Consider the following 20,235-nt stretch of genomic DNA (forward strand, 5'->3'; position numbering starts at 1 on the left):
CTTAATAGTTAAAGCCCATTTATTCGGTTCGAGATTAGCATACTGGGTTTTTTATTATCCAGTGGGCTTATTAGATCCGAAAAATTTCAAAAGTAGTGGATTCTTTAAATTAAAAAAAATTAAATTTTAAAAAATTTAAAAAGCTTACACTGATTAAATTTACGTGGGAACATGGCAATAGTGTCATATACATTCATGCATGGTAGAAAAATACAGGTAGATGCATCAACGCTTGGGAACATTAATATGTCAGAAATTTTTAAATATTTCTTCAAAAATATGTATATTTCTGTATGTTTTCCTACACGACGCCAATCGGAGGTTGTTATAATATGCATTTTTAACACAATATTTACAAATTTGAGTATTTTTTCATTCAACAATTTCGATTCCAAAATTGGTTTGACAGTTCAATATCCCAGCAGCTGTGTCGAAGCGTGAATGCATGGTAGAAGAATATAGGCAGACGCGTCGACACAGCTGCTTGCACAATGAACTGTCAAACCATATTTGGAATTGAAAATGTTGAATGAAAAATTATTTAAATTTGTAAAAATTGTTGAAAAACACAAATTATAATAGCCTCCGAATGACGTAGTATAAGAAAGCATATGAAAATCTACTTATATTTGAAAAAACATTTAACGCTCCCAAGCGTTCATGGCAGAAAAATACAAGTAGATGCATCAACGCTTAGGAGCATTGATATGTCAAAAAAATTTAATGTTTTCTCAAATATAACTATATTTGTATACGTTTTCTTATACTACATCATTCGGAGGCTATTATAATTCGCGTTTTTCAACAATTTTTACAAATTTAAATAATTTTTCATTCAACATTTTCAATTCGAAAATTGGTTTGACAGTTCATTGTCCCAGCAGCTGTGTCGACGCTTCTACCTATATTCTTCTACCATGCAAGCGTTGATGCATCTTCCTGTATTCTTCTGTCATGTATACATTCATGTTCATCTTGCAGCCTTGCCTCTTTATTTTTGCCATGACATCTGCTATCGATAACAAATCGTTTCGATAAAATCGATAGTTGTTTGTCATTTCAATGCCGCTCATTTTGAAAAAAACAGTTGAAGGTGGCGGAGTTTTTGTTTAGTGGTTTGTTGTTGGGAACAAAAGAATCCTTCGTTTAATGTGTGTGGAGCATTTTGATTAAAAACATTTGCAAATTTTTAAACAATTTACGTCTTGGTGTTTTGTTAAGTGATATATAAATGTGAAACAACAATTGATTTACACGTCAAATAAGGTGTCACACAAAAACAAAAATTAACCTAAAAAAGTGGGACAAAGACCTCGGTCGACATGTCTGGAAAAAATTCCATACAAGTGGGCATTAAAGTGCGGCCACTGCTGAAAAAGGAAAAGGATCAGCAGCCGCTGTGGCGTGTAGTGAATAATTCCATTCAACAAGTGGATTCACAAAGCGATCCATATTATTTTGGTAAGAAAGGACAAATGCAACAATCCACCATTTCGAATGCAGTTGCTTGTTTTTCATTTTTTCCTTTGTGGTACAGATATTTTTTATTCCTATGTGTGCATTTTTCGTTCTGGATGTGTATTTTTTCGTGTTGTCATGTATTTAAAAATAACATGCCAAAAGATTTTTATATAAAAAATTCAATGCATTTTGACTTTTGTGTCTACATAATATGAACTTACATGACACACATAACGGTTCTTGATACTTCTTAGTCAGACATATTTATGCATGACAAGGCTGCTGCTGCTACAAAAGCATTTCTGGCACTATGACACAGACGCTGCAGCAGCACCACTAGCTTCCTAGAAGAACTGGGAATAATGCATTTTCTGTGTGTGCCTCTGTGAGTGTTGTGTTGACAAAAATAGAGTCAACGTTGCCTTCCACTATGTTTCTCCAAATTTTCAAAATATCTATTTTTAGGAACTTTCTTTTGGTGTTTTGTGTTTTTAATTAATGGTGGTGTTGATTTGTCTAAACATACAAATTGGCCACCACAGCTGATGGAGATTTATTAAGAATTGTTTTTATTTTTGTTTATAGATCACATCTTTGATCAGGATGCCACAAATCAGCAGATATTCGATAAAATGGCCAAACATATTGTTCATGCGGCGATAAAAGGTTTTAATGGCACAATTTTTGCCTATGGTCAAACATCATCAGGTAAATTTGAATTGTGAACACTTAAGTTACTATGTTAGCTATTCCCAAATGGATGAATCAATGCATGTTTGTTTGATTTACAGGTAAAACCTATACTATGATGGGGGATGAAGATAATCCTGGCGTTATGGTATTAGCCGCCAAGGATATTTTTCGCGAACTTGAACAACTATCTGTACATAGACAATTTCTTCTCAGGTAATAAGGGAAATTACTCTTTTTTCTTATTAATTTTATATTAAATTGTATTAGCATATGAATATAGTGTAATGATCGGCACAATTCCACCCTTGTAAGATTATGTATTTTTTCTTAATATTAATTATTATTTATTAACATTATATGTCCACTTTATACAACTTCAATTGACGTAACAAAATTCAAATGCATTATTTTGGTTGTGGAACTCCTTTGGCTATATTCCTAGATGAAGATGAATGCATACATATTTTGCCCTAATCCAATTATTAGTGTCTCATTTAAACTAAAGAACAATTATAACGTTTTTCAATCGGAGATTCTTGCAATCAAAAAGGTTATCGAAATGCTAAGAGAACTTTGTAATAGCATAACAGGACCAGTAACTATATATGCCCATAGTCAAGCGGTCCTAAAAGTTATCAAATCAAAAGCCATTAAATTGAGAACTATTCCTGATTTAGAGTTTTATGTTGACTTAGACCATCATTTATATTTGTAATCTTGAGAAGAACAGTATGTTACCTCCTATTAATAAGCCGATCTAATCTAAGAATCTCTATAACCCACTGCAGTATCAGATATGTGACCTCACAGTGGAATAACAGTAGTCTTGATTACTGCAGGCTATGTAAAAATAAACAACTAAAAAAGCTGTAAGTTTGGCCGGGACGAACTTTGAATACTCTCCACCATTTGGAACGAATTTGCAATTTTCAAAAAATAAAATCCTTTAAAAATTCTGTTAAAATGTTAAAAATACCGAATTTAGCCCTTATATTATGGTATATACGACGACGTGGGTTTGCATAGCCATCTTTTGTCATAACCATAAAAATATTTAAATGCCAAACTTGAAAAAAATCGGTGAATAATGTAGCTAAAATCATACTAATACCGAATATAGGGAGGTATTATTATATGGGGGCTATAACAAAACGTTGACCTGCACAGACCGTTTTCTGTCATATGCTGTAGTATCCATTACAAATTTCAAATACCAAATTTGATACATTTCCGGTGAGTAATCTAGCTAAAATCATCAAAATACCGAAAATAGGGAGAGGTAACATTATATATATAAAAGTTTTTAGTATTGTCTTACATTTTATTTTTATGCTCTCCACCATATTATATAGCCATTTCGGTTTGATGATGCGGCTTGGGGCTCTCGAAAACTGCTGTATAATATAGATCAATACTGAAATTTTTTTCTAGTTAGAAATTTTTTTTACTAAAATCCTTCTTTTGAACGAATACAACCATCCCTTAAAAAAGAAAATAAATTAACTCATCTATTCTATTTTTTCATATTTTACAGAGTTGGATACATTGAAATCTACAATGAGAAAATTTTCGATTTACTCGATAAGAAAAATCAGGATTTAAAGATCCATGAGACCGGCAATGGTTTAATCACGGTAAACTGTGAAGAACGTATTATAACCTCTGAAGAGGATCTGCTGTATTATCTAACGCAGGGTAGTAAGGAACGTACTGTTGGCGAGACCAATATGAATGAACGTTCCAGTAGATCTCATGCCATATTTCGTATTGTAAGTTCTAAACACAAATCATTTGTAAATTTAATTAAAAGTAAATTAACATATTATTGCAGATAATTGAGTCACGAAAAGTGGATCGCAGCGAAGACGATGCCGTCATACAGAGCGTTCTCAATCTCGTCGATTTGGCCGGTTCAGAACGGGCCGATCAAACTGGGGCTCGTGGAACACGTCTTAAAGAGGGAGGACACATTAACAAAAGTCTTTTGTTTCTTAGTAATGTTATTAAACGTTTGTCCGAAAATGAAGATGATAAATACATTAGCTATCGCGATTCGAAGCTAACACGTATTTTACAAGATTCCCTGGGTGGCAATGCTTTGACAGCAATTATATGTACAATAAAACCAACAGCCATTGAAGAGACTCAATCCACATTGAGGTGAGCATTTTACTTTGCAAAATATACAACATTTATTTAAATACATGTTGAATTCCAGCTTTGCAATGCGCGCCAAAAGTATTAAAAATAAGCCACAAGTTAATGAAACTGTTTCTGATGCCACAATGATGAAACGTTTAGAACGTGAAGTTAAAATGTTACGTCTACGACTGGCCGAAGAACAAAAGAAAAACGAAAGTCAAATAAAAGTGCGTCAATTGGAACAACGCATACGAAATGAAGATTTGAAAATTATTTCCTGCAATTCGTTGCATAGAAATCGTGAAAAGCGGCGTCGGACATGGTGTCCATCGTCAAATTTAAATACATCAAATATACCTTCTGCATTGCCGGTTCCATCGGCACTACCGGTACCTTCATTCCATAATGGTGCGAATAATGGTGGTGCACCCCCATCTCGTCTTCAACCACCAAAGTCATTTTATTTAACGCCATTGATTACATGTAGACCCACAGAGCCACCGCCAGCTCCCAAGCTATCATCCGGAGAAATTATTTCAGAAATCGATGAAGAATTTGCACCGGCTGAAATGATCAATTTCGATAGATTATCACCGTTGTTAACACCCAAAACGAACATGCCACGTTGTAGCATGACACCCAAAGTTACATCGAATTCAAAATTAACGTAAGTATTAATCCCCATTCCCAAAATAACTAACATCACTTGTTATTGCAAAATTCACTTTGTTTCGGAATCACTATTGCGCACCCAGATCACCACTGCACGCAACCTAAAAAATCATTCCTTTTTTATTTTTTCAATTATTACTAATTGTATGTATCATCCAACCAACCATCCATGCTGTTAATCCTATTTTGCTTTTTGTTAACTTAAACACCAAAAAAATGAACCTTAGTTTAGAATCCGTTGAACAAGATTTGATGGAATTGCAAAGCTTTACTAATTTGGAGGATCGGTATGAGGTTCAACATGAAACGGATTTATCATTGAAACAAATGGTCAACTCATTAACGAATCGCATATCATTGCTTGAAAGTGAACGAATCGAATACATTCAACTAAAAGATGAAATTACAGTTACACGAGAACATTTAACTGAGTATGAAACTAAGTAAGTAAATGGACCTACGTCACATCATTGTAGATATATCTTTTTCATTGTTGTTGGGGCTTGTCTTTTTTAATTACGTACAATGTGCAAATGGATAATTGTTGGTTATAGATAATTGATTGTTTTTGTTTGTATCCTATGTTGATCAATAGAATATTTTACATGTGTCGTTTTGTGAACGTTTGAATCAATTGAAATTCCAAATCTTAAAAATTCTACTTAATGTAAAAAATTACTATTAGCTAGAAAAACTATTATAAAAGGGCTCTCACGAAAAACTCATTAATCATTTTAAACAAAACTCACGGAACTATTTTGTTTGATGGCAAGACTCTTCTCAAAAAAGGTTGAATGTTAAACGTTGCATCATTGTTGATAATTGCATGACTGACCTTCAAAACTTTAACATCAGAAAACTATAATATTTTGAATTCTATTGTAATTAAATAATATTTGAAAGAACTCTATCTTATAGGTTAATACTCTCCCAAGGTAAATAATGTCCTAGTCCTGTATATAAGTAAAGACCACTTTTATTTTTGGTTGGTTTTAATGTTGAATTTCTAAGTTATTAGACCTCCTCACAAAAATTTGGTCTTTTTGGTCCAAATTTGATTAGAATCTACATAACCATTCCACCTTATTATTGGCATTTTGTAAATCCCAGATACATTTTCAAATTTAATGGTTTTATTTGGTATTTGTAATTCATAACGAGTAGAAGACCATCTTGAAAAAACATTAAATTTTGGTACGGTATTGGACTTATTGCCTACGTATAGTGGCAACCCCAAATTTGAGAGAATTCATCCGGAAATTATATATTACTTCCCAGCGTATTGTTACAACGCATTGAGAAATGTTCGGTGATAGCGTGGGATTGCTTGTAATTAAATCTGAATTATCTTATTTGTCCGACATAATCCCGTTTTCGTAAGACAATAACCACTTGGTACTGTGAAATTTCAATGCCCACCCTGGGCCTCAATTCTTGTTCTATGAAAATGTGAAATGAAAACTTTTATAAAAGAAAGAAATGTCAAATGAAAAATTGTAAAGGAAATATTTTTCATTTCATATTTTCATAGAGAAGGAATCCAGCAAATGACCATATTAAGTCAGTAATCAGAATTAGGAGGCCCAATCCAAACAAAGACAATGGGTCATATTCTCCAGAATTAACTATAGAGTCAGTAGTTCTGATAAATAACGTTAATTGACAGCCTGTCATTACTCTTAGATAAAATCAGCTCTTAAAAATCACCTCCATCACCTGATTAAGTGGTATTCAATGTTAGTGATTGCACATTACTCGTCAAAATTCGCTATGTACGACAAATTGAAAAGTAAAACAAAGTCTCAAAATCGCTAACCGGTGGCACTTGTTGATCTAATGCTGTAGGTCGACTTTTGGTAAGATATGTGGCTCCACTTAGTCAACGGCCACACTATTTACCACATGGTCTGCGGAGATGAGAACACAGCTGAACGCGCAGGTCGCATGAAATTTAATAACGACCACAAACTACTCCAAGATCGTAGAAGTCGCATTTGAAAATATGTTCGAGTCGTTCGAGCCTGACACAGCTATCTTTGACAAAATGAAAGGTAGGAACAGGGTGCTTAAGGCGCTAGCCGGCAGCACTTGGGGTGCGGATGTGGAGGCAATGCTGTCCTGAGAACTGAGAACAACAGGGGAATCCTCATTATACCGTATGTCAGTATAACCTTACGTCACCAGAATCACATGCTTTCGAAGCAGTGCCTGCTGTATGCGTGCGTGTCTTCCAAACCATTATATGGTGGATAAATCTCCTCCAACTTCCAGGAAAGACCTACACGTTTGCCGTTTTCAATTCATCAAAATTATCATAAAGACTTAAACATTTAAACACGTTCGTCTGTATTAATCACTCTAACTTTCGAAGGGTTCAATAGTTAAAATTTTTCCGATTTTATAATTATTATGGGATTGAAAATGAGTACATCGTTCCACGTTATCTTATAGCCCACATGTTCTTATAGCATGGAAAGCTACCTCCTGATATTCTGTATTTTGATTAATGTAGCCATTTTTTCAAACAGAATTGTTTAAAATGTGGTATTTGACCTTCCAAATGATCACTAAGTTCAAAATGGGCACTACCTTTTCTGGCAGAAAAGTTTGTGTATATGTTCATGTTTTACCATAGCTCCAATATAATAGAACCTCCCGATCTTTGGAATTTTTAACATTAGGAGTTTGTAATGTCTACCACCTCTGTTGACAGAAAATTTGCTAAAATCTCCAGATATATTTTTATTATATTAGCCATTTTTCTCTTGTTATACTTTATACCAAATGTAAGACCATTTAGTAATTCTCATCCACTATACATCAAGCATTTCCAAAACCCGCACATTGTTTAAATTGTACCCCTTACATCAAAGTTCATAATGCCACCCGGTTTGTCCATTCTATACATCATCAAAGGCCCCTATTCCACATTTTCAATTTTCCAGCTCTATCCCTTCCCCAAATACCAAATTTTATACCATTTAGTTCTTTCCGTACTGTTCGATGTCGAGATTTATCACCTTCCGAAAATATCGAATTTTGTAATTTTCATACATTTTTAAGTACACTCCAATATCACCATTTCAAAATTCGAGCTCTATCCGTTCACACAAACCCATATTGTACCAAATATAATAACAGTTCTAAATCCACCTCCGTATATCAAACCCACTTCCCCAACTTGATTCTTATACCAAATATAACGATTTTAGCTTTATCCGATCACATAATAACAAATGGTACCAAATGTTGTGTATTTACTACGTTTATCAACTTATAGTTTGAATTTCCAAAAAAAAAACTTTAGTACATCTATCTTAAAGCCCGTCAGTTTACCTCATTGCAAAGTTCTAGAATTCTACATATACCCTTTTGCTTTTATTGCATTGGCTACTATTTACTAACCTTTTAGCACATTATTGGCTCTAATTTCGAAAAGTTCTGCCTTATCTCAACCCCTACATACTAATATTGACCTACATGCAAAATTTCAAGATTTCAAGTCAAGCGGTTACTATAAATCTTCGTTTGAAGAATTTACTCGGGAATAGAATTATCCTAGGGAATGGGATAAACTTTGCAAAGAAATGGCATTGTAGGTATAGGGGTCATGTATAGAAGTTTTTAGAACCGTCCATGGCCCTGTCGGCTGGGTTTCTGTACAAATTGAAAATAAATAAAGAAAAAATTATTACTTCTTCCCAATTATTGATCTTGAGAATTTCTGATAAAGAAGAATGTACCTTAGACCATCAAAAAAACTCTTTGTTTAATAGTTCATCATAGCTGTGTCCAACTGTATAAACATTTTCAACACATCTCCACCACATGTGGTGAACTCACCATAAAATATTCCCACACACCTTTCTTTTGAATTGCACACATGACCGAGGAGAATACCAACAACAACATCAAAAGACATACGGGTTTTGTCCTCACTTCCCTATTAGTGGGCCTGTGCCTCGCTCCCTCCCGACATCCCCCAACACACTTACCATAACAAACCACATTCGAACCATATGCACAACGGAAATGGCAAGAAAAGAAATGAATATGGGGTAATAAGAGAATCAAGATAAAAACAAAAGTTGTATGAAAATGAAAGAAAAAAATGTAAACAATAATGAAGAATGCCACCTTCACAAGAAGTAGGCAGCAGCATGGGTTTCTTGTTTGTCTCTTCTTTAAGGTGAGTGAGAGTCATTTGATTGGCGCTGCTTGCTGTGGAAGACGGACCATACACGTACTGCTGACTGACAAGACGCTATCGTTTTTAGCAGTACTTTCAGGGGCCAAAACAAAAAATGAGCGAATGCTCCTCCGCCACAGTGAACAGAGTAGTATGTAACAACAAAACACTGGGTAGCTGGCTGCATGGTACAACGTACACTCTGGGTGTTTTGTTATTCGATGATTACCAACAACTGTTTGCAAGTTCACATTCTATTCGATTTGTTGTGTTATACCAATCAGTCAGTCGGTTGTTTGGTCGGTCGGTCGGCGGTTCATTATCGGTTTAATTTAAACAATTTAGAGCTTTTACGCCTCATATGAATTTTTTCGTTACTATCTATTTTGCAAATACGAAATAGAAATCTATATCGAATGTTTGTGTGTGTTTGTTTTACGGGGGGCTTAAACGTTTTTTGATACTGAGGGAACAACCTCAGCACCTCCTCCTCTCCTTACCTTTTTTGAGTGTGTGTGAAAATTGAGTGATAGACGCGATTTAATTTGATATGGATAATGGGTGATGAAGAAGTGCTCGACGAAGAAGACGAGGTAAAATCCGCAAGGAGGTGGTAACAAGCAACAATAACAACGGAGAGCAAGCAGCAGCGTACCTATTTTATATGAATTTGATTTGGTGCACATGGGTGCTATTGTGTGTGTTTGTCATTTGCGATAAAACCTCTTTTTAAGAAACCTTTAATTACGTCAACACATATGTCGGTCGGTCGGTCGATATCGTCAATTTTTTTAAATAATTTCGGCCAACAACGGTCTTTTATTTCAAGAGGCGCCTGCTATTTTTTAACAAACCTAAATTCCAGTTTGAAACAAAAACAATTTGACTTTCGCATGAATTAAGAGGAAAACTGAACTACCTACCTGTGAGTGAGTGAGCTGAGAAGAGGCAACAAGGTAAACTGAACTGCAAAAAAATGTACTAAGCTCTCGGTCATGGCGAATAATATATTCCCTTCATTATGAAGGCATAAAAAAGCTTATGTTGCTGTTAAATGTTAAATTGCAAATTTCATCTATGTAATGACCATTGTATTTTTATATATTTTCGAATAATAGCCCATGAAAAACGTTTTTATTGACGATACAGTGATGGAGATGCCTATCAAAAAATTGTATAATTAAAATCTGCTCGGGAGTTATTTTAAATGTATGGATATTTTAGAAATAAAAACAATATGGGCCATAAAATCGGTAACTTCCGAAAAGTTTTAAAAAATCAGTAAAAGACTATTTGTTGGATAAGTGTATATTGCTTATATCAGTTTAGAAGACCAGTATCTAGCCAGTGTCTTGAACTTTCGGGTCAAATATCCGGGTCCGTCTCTCAAGAAATATTTTCCTGGAATTCCTCTGGAAAATTTTTCGAAATAAACTGAAGAGTTTATACTTAGCTACAGCTGTTCTGCTATGTGTATGGTAAGGGGAAAGAAAAACAACTAGCAGAAATTTAAGTGAGAAATAGCGGGGGATAAGATTCCAATAATTCTAATATTGAAGAATACTAGTCGTCATGGAGCTGGCATACGTTCGGAGAAATAATTAAAAACTTTTGGTTAATTGAAGCGGATGACATAATAGTTTTGATCATCGATTGTTAGATCAATCGACTGGGAACCACCTGGAAGTAATTCGTCGGTTATTTCTTTTTCTCCATAATTCAAAGCTTAATATACTAACATATTTCAAGAAGGGCTTTTTTATAGTCAAGAATGGTTCTCGATTGAATGGAACTTAACTTTGAGTACTTAGCTTTGAGGGCCGCCTGACTATCGTAATTTGTAGTTACTAGTCCTGTTATGTTATTACAAAGTTCTCTTACCATTTCGGTTGCCTTATTGGTTTCAAGAATCTCCGACTGAAAAAAAACGCTACAACTGCAAATGGAGCTGGCATACGTTCGGAGAAATAATTAAAAACTTTTAGATAATTGAAGCGGATGACATAATAGCTTTGATCATCGATCGTTAGATCAATCGACTGGGAGCCACCTGGAAGTAATTCGTCGGTTATTTCTTTTTCTCCATAATTCAAAGCTTAATATATTAACATATTTCAAGAAGGGCTTTTTTATAGTCAAGAATGGTTCTCGATTGAATGGAACTTAACTTTGAGTACTTAGCTTTGAGGGCCGCCTGACAATCGTAATTTGTAGTTACTAGTCCTGTTATGTTATTACAAAGTTCTCTTACCATTTCGATTGCCTTATTGGTTTCAAGAATCTCCGACTGAAAAAAAACGCTACAACTGCAAATAAGTCCCAATGAGAGTTTAATAATTAGATTTGGACAGAATACTTCAGCATCGGTGTCTTTATCTATCTTAATCCAGGTTTTAAACTTTCCTGTTTTTTCCATTTTCTACTAACCTAACTTACCATTTCGGTTGCCTTATTGGTTTCAAGAATCTCCGCCTGAAAAAAACGCTACAACTGCATTTAAGTTCCAATGAGAGTTTAATAATTAGATTTGGACAGAATGCTCCAGCATCGGTGTCTTTATCCAGGTCTTAATCCAGGTTTATTCAACATTGCTGTTTTTCCATTTCCTACTCTCCGACATTTTTTCTCAGATCTCAGACTACATGCAAATTCTTCGTTCGCTTCACTCTAACTCTTTCGAAGACAGCAATGTTGCTAATGGATACATTTTAATGAGATCTTTTCCTTCGATAGTTTCTTGACACTGGAGTACAGTCTGAGGATTTTACCTGACTTATAGACTTCCTTCTTTCCACGAAACCTCATTTGAACTGCTGGGTCGACCATCTCTGCTAGAATAAGTTGGGATGACAGTAATATCCATTTCTCTATCGGACAGAAGCGAGCGGTTGAAAACATCGGAATAATAATGAGAGGTTGAAAACATCGCTTGAATAAGCTCATGATGAAAATACGATACAAATCTTATACAATTGTTTTTGAATCATTTGAGAATATACTTAGTCATCTAAAGATAGACTAGTGATGAGATTGTTTTTTTGTTACGTCTTAATTCATTAATTCATTGAATTTTAAACGACTAATAATTAACAAAATTACATCCGCCTTGCCAATACATATGACATCGAATTTAAGCTGCAACCAAGTGTGTGTGCTAAGTTCAACTAAGCTTTGGTTATAGCGTTCCTAAATAAGTTTTACCCAAGTCTATGGATCTAAATGATACTTGGAATTATTACTAAACTACCAAAATATAGGTTAAATCGGCATCAACCACCATCAATATGTTCCATACACGATTAGGCGACACTACATCCGTTTTATCCCTGCTATAAATTGAATAAGATTTAGTACAATAAATTTTTACTGCATTACAAACCCAACGATGAACTAAATATCTCCTACATGCCATGGTAGATCACACATACAATAGTTCGGCCAGACCCAAACCCTATACTACCTACCTACCACTCTTTCTTTCTTTCTATAAGTCATTGATGTTTCTGCTTCATTAAAACAGTTCAATATAAACTATGCGTATTTAAATATATCCGCTTCTCATCATTGCCAGCCAAGCCATACACAACTCTCATCGTTATAAAATAACCATTGTCGGTCGTCGTACTAGACGAGAGACGACAGTGCGGATAGAAGAATATACCCAGTGCGGAAAAGAAATATACGGTTTCATTGTGCCGTGTGCGGTGCGTTGTATTGCCGGGTGATTATTGTTTATAGTTGGTTGATGTCGTCAGGGGGAGAGAGGGGTGTGTTGTTTTGTGTGCAATGGAATAAGTGAATGCATGAAGATGTGATTTAATGAAATCGAATTAATGAATTGTGTTTTTCATTACAAAAATAACAAATTATTAATTTTTCTATTAGTCTTTTTTTTTTGTGGGAACTTGTTGCTGCATGTGGTAATTTCCATGGATTTAATTTCAATAACGAAAATAATAAAGAAATAGTTGCATTTGAAAACAGTCTTGTAACTGTCGAGTATTGCCGCTTAAAGACTGTCAGCAAGTGATTCGATTTCTTTAAAAACTTATAATACCAATAGCGGCTAGATTATTGTTGTCTGTGAAAATTAAAAGAAATTCATTGTGTGTCATTTAGGTCACAAGTTCATGCCAGAGAGTTAAATAAATGAGGTGTGGATGAAAAATTACAAAACGAAGAAGAACGATGTGTGGTGGGAGGTTAGTGTGTCGCCCGCCCTATTTTAAATAATGGGCACTTTATGAGTGTTGCCTGTGTTTTTGTTGTTTTTTTTGTGTCGTAACAACTGAAAGTCGAAAAAATGTTTATGTTTGTGTATTCAAAATGTGTTTTTTTGGGATTCCAGAATGTTTTTCCAATCGTAAAAAATAAATCAAAATGATAATTATAATTTGTATGCCTCAGAATTTCTTTTCCATAAATTAGCTTGTAAAATGCATTTTAATGTTGTCAATTGTAATACTTTGAATTAGAGATTTTTCAAAACGTCGAGAATGTGTTTTCTATCACAAGAAATAAATCAAAAAATCTGGATGTAAAATGCATTGAAAAACCATTCAAATATGATCGTTTAAAACGGAATTGATAGTTTTTTTTGGAATAGTTTGCAAAAGTTTGTCATTCGTTTAAAGATACACCTCTTCAAACAACTAATACGTAACAAGTGCGCGATAGTCTATAGAAATGTTGTTAATTTCAATATGTCTACCGTAACAGTATCTAAGTGCAAAAAATTAAAGCAAACAAGTATTGAAAGATTCTAATAGTAGTATAGAAAAAAAAATAGTTGATAAGATAAAATAAACTACTTTTCAGATAGTGGGCCATAGAAAGACGTCATATACACGATGTCTGTGACATTGGAATCAAGATGTTAATTAATTTAAATTAAAAAATGGAATATGGACTGAATTCTAAGCCTGCATAATATTTATAAAGATAGATCATAGAAGTTATTAAAGTTTTAAACTCAAATTATAAAATAATATTATTTTCCAACCCTGAAGTCTGAGGAAAACATGAAACCTTTAAAATTAATTTAATATAGTACGAAATCAACATAAGTCAGTATAATATTTATAAAGATAAATTATAGAAGTTATTTAACATTTTCAACTCACCTAGTTAAAATGTATTTTTGAACCCTTATGAATGAGGGAAACATGAAGCCTTTCAAATTGATTTAATATAATACAAAATCAACATAAGTCAGTATAATATTTATAAACTATAGGTTGTTCAAAACTTCCAACTCACCTTGTGGTTCGAAAATGTTATGCCAAAAGAATATTGTGATAATGAAATAAAATTACTGTTCAAAATTTCAGTGAAAATTTTTTACGATGGATTGAGAACGTAAAAATAGTGTAAAGTTCGGACTAGAAGAAATTTTCAGTACCTGCACTCCATCAACTCATAGGAAAGTCGGTTGGTTGACTTAAAATTCAAATTAAATGAGTTGTGGTTACAGTTGCATTGCCGATATGCCAAATACTGTAAAACTGCGGAATATTAATGTGCTAAGCACTCAGTTTAGGACGTTAAAAAAAATTATTAAAAATGTCAAGATGAAATGCGACTAGGACCTTCAATGACCTTAAATCGGCGTTAGGTTACCGAATGTACAGCTACATTGGAATCGGAGACCATTGGTTCGTTGTATTCATCCTAGGAAGAATTAGTTGTGTTAGGAAAAATATAGATCGAGAAAGATGATAGGATCTACGTCTGAAAAGAACTTCAGAGTCTCTATCTCTCACCTACCGAACAGCCTTTGTCTCTACCTCTTCTTCGTCCTAACATAGTCTACAGTAGTCGGGACCAGATTTCGGATATTTGATACTTCAATGGCTAGTCAATAATTGATAGAGGAGAGTTCGTCCTTTTTTCGAGATTGTCGGTCAGATGATCCCAAATATCTTTCTATTAGTTTCCAATTGCCATCTTCAGACATATTCTTCGATGAGAGCCTTTTTGAATCGGCTGATATAATAGCTTATAGGTTCCTCAGATTTATCTTTTTCCATTATATGTCCTGGGACCCAAGAAACCTAATTGAATTCACATATTTTAAGATGGACGTTCTTGCAGTCAAGTTTCGCTCTTCATTTGTTGACAATTGACATGATGGCTTTGTGAGCATCCCGACTATCGACATATATAGTCATGTATAGTCGAATACGCCAGTACCGCTGCGTTCGTACCTTATGGAACCGTCTGCGTGTATGGCCAGAACGACCAGAGGAGAAACCCCGCCAAGCCAATCGTATATTTCTGGTATCGTTAAGTTAATGAAGTTGCAGTCAAAAAAGCGGACATGTGATCACTCTTTGTATCACCTTCACCGACTTGAATGTATGTCCGGAATTTGTGCATGGCCAAATTTCGACTCTTTGATGCTTGAAATAGACACAATGGCTGGATGTTTATTATCACATTCAATACGGATTGAGGAATGCTCTTGAGAGCTCCAGTTATTAGTAAGGGTGCGGCTCTTTACACGGTTGCTAATTTGAACATGAGTGGCCTGGACTCGATGACATACCATCAAACAAGGCACCCTCACGTAAAAACGTGCAAGACCACTGTGACGTGCAGCCAATGTACGATTTGTGGTCGAAGCCTCCAGCTCTTTCTTATATCGTTCCTGCATGTGTAGAGGTCAATGCGACCTTTTTTCGTGCAATCCTCAACGCTTCTGCCCCAGTTTAAACCGTGGTTCTAGGAAAGGAGAGGTTCAGTGTCACATCATCCAGTACTTGCGTTTTATGGAGATTGTTACTAGTTCAATACTTGCAGGGTTTACTTGTCATGAAGTTTTAACAGTTTTCTCTATGGAACTCTCTGCCAAGCTCGAATTAACAATCCAGCTTTTTAGCTTCATATCAGTCCATTCAATCAGGATTAAGGAAATACCAGATGCAGAGAGCGTTGGGGATCGACACGAGCCTCAAAGAGCCTTTATATCGAGAAAAGCTGATATTGTGAAGTTGAAGTTGTCCATATATTCACTGATCAACGTATTAATCGCATTTATATGTTATCCTTACCTCATTCCACAGTCTGGATATCAAGCAAAACCTGAGACAAGCCTTAAAGATTTCCTGCAAGATGACTAACAGAGACTCATATGCATTTTTTTACAACATTTGCCGGTATGTTACCCTAAAGTGTCGAAGGGTATTGATCGCCGATAAGAGCATGGAAAGGCTTATTATCATTTTATGAGTCTCCCTTCTTCCATCTTATGTCGTGGGGGAGGTGTAAATGATTGCTCACTATCACCTACATCCTTATAATCCCGGGAGTGGCGGTCTGATAAAAGGTCATGAGTCTCTAGGCCAAAGTTGCTTCACGTACCATCCATTTATATCTCCTATGGGTTTAGGGTCGTTAGACAGCATTTTACGATATCTGCCAACATTACCCACTATGAATTTACAAAAACAGATCCAAGATTTACGTTTAGTCTTCTTAAACTCAGTTTGAAGTTCTATTTGCTATGTTATATTTATGCATCATATAATTGTACCATCAGAATTTCGGTACTTTAATCCAATTTTTTTCTACTGCCATCCATGTCTGCTGTAATTGGGTATTTTGAGTTCTTAGTGAGTGGGTTTACTCCTCGCCAGAAATAATCAATTTAGGTTCTCTTTTGAGTGTAGCTCTGATATAACCAGACCTTCTGAGTATCAGCATTTTTAAGTCAGATTGTGCTTTTTACATGATAAGTTTTATATATTTTATATATATTGAGTCGTTTTTAGCTTAATCTTTTTGCTTTTAATAAAAAAACAAGTTTTTCTCTCATTAGTATGCAAGCCTCGTAATATTTTCAAAAATTTGGTGTTGCCCATATTTTTGTTGGCCCTCTATGACAAAAGATAGAACATCAAAATGTGCATGTCTTCCATTTGTGAAGTGATTTTCTAAAGTGTTGACTCTTCTCTCCGTGTTAAGCGAATGCAAATACAAATAAAAATACAAAGTTCAATATCTAATTTTAGCAATTTTTATGGAGAATATATTTTTGGTTTTTTGCTTTTTGGCCCTTAATCTATTCTGTAAAAATTACAGTGTTGTTATTACTGTTGCACGAAATACACGCCGCCAATGTGCAGGGCGGCAAAAATAGATTGCTGCTTTGTGTATGTTTGAATGGAATGATGATGATGGGTCGGTCGCCGTGCCTCCCTTTGCAACTTGCACTTGAGTGAGACCATGGCATAAATCTTTTATTCCGCAATCACAAGAAGACATTTATGCTTGTGGTTATTATTTACATTAGGGTGGGACAAAAATATTAAAAAAAAACAAGAAAGTAACTTTATGTCGGGACAAATTGAATTTATTCTAATTTTAAAACTTAAGCAATGTTTACTCCAAATCTCAAGTTAATCTTAATATCAACTACTTATAATTGCATTTCATTTCAAGAATGTCAGTGAGCCATATTATTTGGTATGTAATTTTCATTTGACATATTCCACTCCACCCTAATATACAGTTTTCTTGCATGTTCATCCAGCAGATGACAAATGTGTGGGCACTAATTAAATTTGTTCCCCTACTTTTTAGCATGTAATGTCCCTTGACACCCCAATACCCTACTATAAAATATATATGTCAGACTGATTATTTTTTTAAGCTAATTTTCTTCATAGCTTATTATTTGTTCTCTCTCCCTTTCTCTCTTGCTATTTATTTCTATCTATGCAGTCGCACTTGTTTTTTTTTTATTAGTTTGTGTCTATGTAAATTAGATGTCTTTGTTAATTGTTTTGTTTTTCTTTTTTTTTTTAATTCCTTTTCATATAAGTGGTGAAAATGAATGAATGCAACAGTTAAAAGTTAAAACAGTTTGCATGATTGCTTATCTTTTGATTGCCTGTCAGCACATATAGAGCAGAGTAGAGGATCGACCATAGGAAACAGAACACAAATAATCACTGTAATTTATCTGATTCATGAGATTGTTTGTCTTTTTTTTATTTGTGTTGATCTTATATCGTTGTAATAGTTTCTTATTTGTACCAGTAGAACACTTGGTATTACAGTAAAACGTTGTTAGAACGAATTAAGTTAGGTTGGGAAGGGGTTAAAGTTATGTTAATCGAACCACTGTCACGGCTATTCGGGGTATTGTGACTAAATTTCGTACCAAGTTTACACTGATGAACATGGAACCACCAACATGCTCATGTAAAGTGCGAACTGCAGAAAATATCGCAGCGGTATCGGCAAGTGTTCATGTTGTCTATCAATTATCTACATGTCGCTTTAAGTGTGAAGCCTAAAAAAAAGCTGGTGCAAAAATTTAAGCCAATTGGCCTACCGCAAGTAGAATTTTTGTTCAATAGACTCTTGGAAAGTTGACAGTTATCCGAAAATTGTGTTCAGTGATGAAGATCATTTTTTGGCTTAATAGGGAATGTAGGTTGGAGTCGGCAGTTGCACCACTCATAGGCAATTGGTCCCAAGTGTCCATCATAGGATCAATTAGTTATGATAGGAAAAATGTATAGAAACAAAGAGGGAATAGAAAGATCTAGATCTATGAAGGCTTACCTAGCTTTTTGCAAAACTGTGGATGATGATGCGTTATCTGATATCCGTCTGAGAAGAGTTAATTAAATTAGAGATTATACGTCTCACTTCCCAAATAGCCTAAGTATCTTTCTAGACAACATGAGGAACCTGCAACAGGAAAGATATAAACTGAGAGAGAAGAAGACCATTGATCCCAAGTGCTCATCCTAGGATCAATTTGTTATGATAGGAAAAATATAAACTGAGAGAGAAACAAAGAGGGAATAGAAAGATCAAATCTATGAAAGCTTACCTTGCTTTTTGCAAGCCAGTGGATGATAATGCGATATCTGATATCCGCCTGAGAAGAGTTTGTTAGATCAGAGATTATACCTCCCACGTACCGAATAACCTAAGTATCTTTTTCGACAGCATGAGGAACCTGCAAATCAAATGTTCAATCGTCTCCACCCCTTTTTAAACCCTACAACACTGTGGTTAGGGTATTATGTCTGTGCATTTGCTTGTAACATAGAGAAGACCCATAATTTATTTTGGATGATCTAGATAGAATCACATTCTGAGTCGATTTATGCATGTCCGTCCGTCCGTCCGTCCGTCTGTCCATGTATTTTTGTAAACAAAGTACAGGTCGCATCAATTGCCGATCGAGATGAATCAGTTGTTTGAACCAAGGACGAACCCTATTGAAATTGGAGAAATTCGGTCAAAATTTAGATATAGCTCCCATATATATCTTCGTCCGATTTGCTTGTTATTGTGCACCAAAGTGTAATATTAGCCCAAATAGTATTGAATTTCGTACATACAACCATATCAGTCATGAAAATAAGTATGCCAAGTTTAATCGAAATGGGTTCAGATACAGCTATAGCTCCCCATATATATTGTTCATCCTATTTGTTATTTTTGTCCTCCGTAGCCGTATTTTGCACGCTGTAACAACGATATTTGGGTAAATATATCAAATACAGCTCTGAAATACCTTTGCTAAATTTTGTCGAAGTCGGTCCAGATTTGGATATAGCTCCAATATATATCTTTACTCGACTTCAAGTTTACTGTGCACTAAACGCTTAATATAAATTAAATGGATATTGGCACATACAAACGAATGCAGCTTGAACGAAAATGTTTCAAATTTGGCGAAAATCGGTTCAGATATAGCTATAATTCCCATATATATGTTAATTCCGATTTTGTATTTAACTCCGTCAGAACCGTAAAATGACTCCACAAATAAAAACTTATGCTAAACTTGACAGCGATTTGTTCAGATTTGGATATAGCTCCCATATATATCTTCATCCGATTTCCCATTTATTGGCCCTAAAAAGTGTTATTCAGCTCAAATAAGATGGATTTTGATCAATATCGGTTTAGACAAATTTGGGAGAAATCGATTCCGATGATGATATTACTCACATATAAAGGGTGTTTTTTTTTTTAAGCCCAATAGAACTTGAAATTGTAAAAAATAACACAAAAAATTAAATTTTAATCAATTTTTTTTTATTCGAAAG

The 20,235-nt window shown here is 34.6% G+C and overlaps 1 protein-coding gene across 2 annotated transcripts in view; it reads left to right on the forward strand.

Moving 5' to 3' along the window:
• The first annotated feature begins 1,078 nt into the window (after positions 1 to 1,078).
• The window catches only part of LOC101887902 (kinesin-related protein 4), a 29,894-nt gene continuing 10,737 nt past the window's right edge, over positions 1,079 to 20,235 (forward strand). Inside the window, exons 1-7 of one of the 2 annotated variants that reach the window (XM_005183042.4) lie at positions 1,079 to 1,461; positions 2,047 to 2,169; positions 2,253 to 2,367; positions 3,689 to 3,923; positions 3,986 to 4,314; positions 4,373 to 4,963; positions 5,196 to 5,411. In XM_005183042.4, coding sequence (XP_005183099.2) covers positions 1,323 to 1,461; positions 2,047 to 2,169; positions 2,253 to 2,367; positions 3,689 to 3,923; positions 3,986 to 4,314; positions 4,373 to 4,963; positions 5,196 to 5,411 — 1,748 coding nt within the window. In that variant the 5' untranslated portion in view covers positions 1,079 to 1,322. The remainder of the gene's footprint in view (positions 1,462 to 2,046; positions 2,170 to 2,252; positions 2,368 to 3,688; positions 3,924 to 3,985; positions 4,315 to 4,372; positions 4,964 to 5,195; positions 5,412 to 20,235) is intronic. The other variant, XM_011294042.3, reaches the window with a different exon arrangement.

The sequence above is a fragment of the Musca domestica genome, unplaced genomic scaffold (genome assembly GCF_030504385.1).
Source record: "Musca domestica strain aabys unplaced genomic scaffold, Musca_domestica.polishedcontigs.V.1.1 3, whole genome shotgun sequence".
Classification (NCBI taxonomy): domain Eukaryota; kingdom Metazoa; phylum Arthropoda; class Insecta; order Diptera; family Muscidae; genus Musca; species Musca domestica.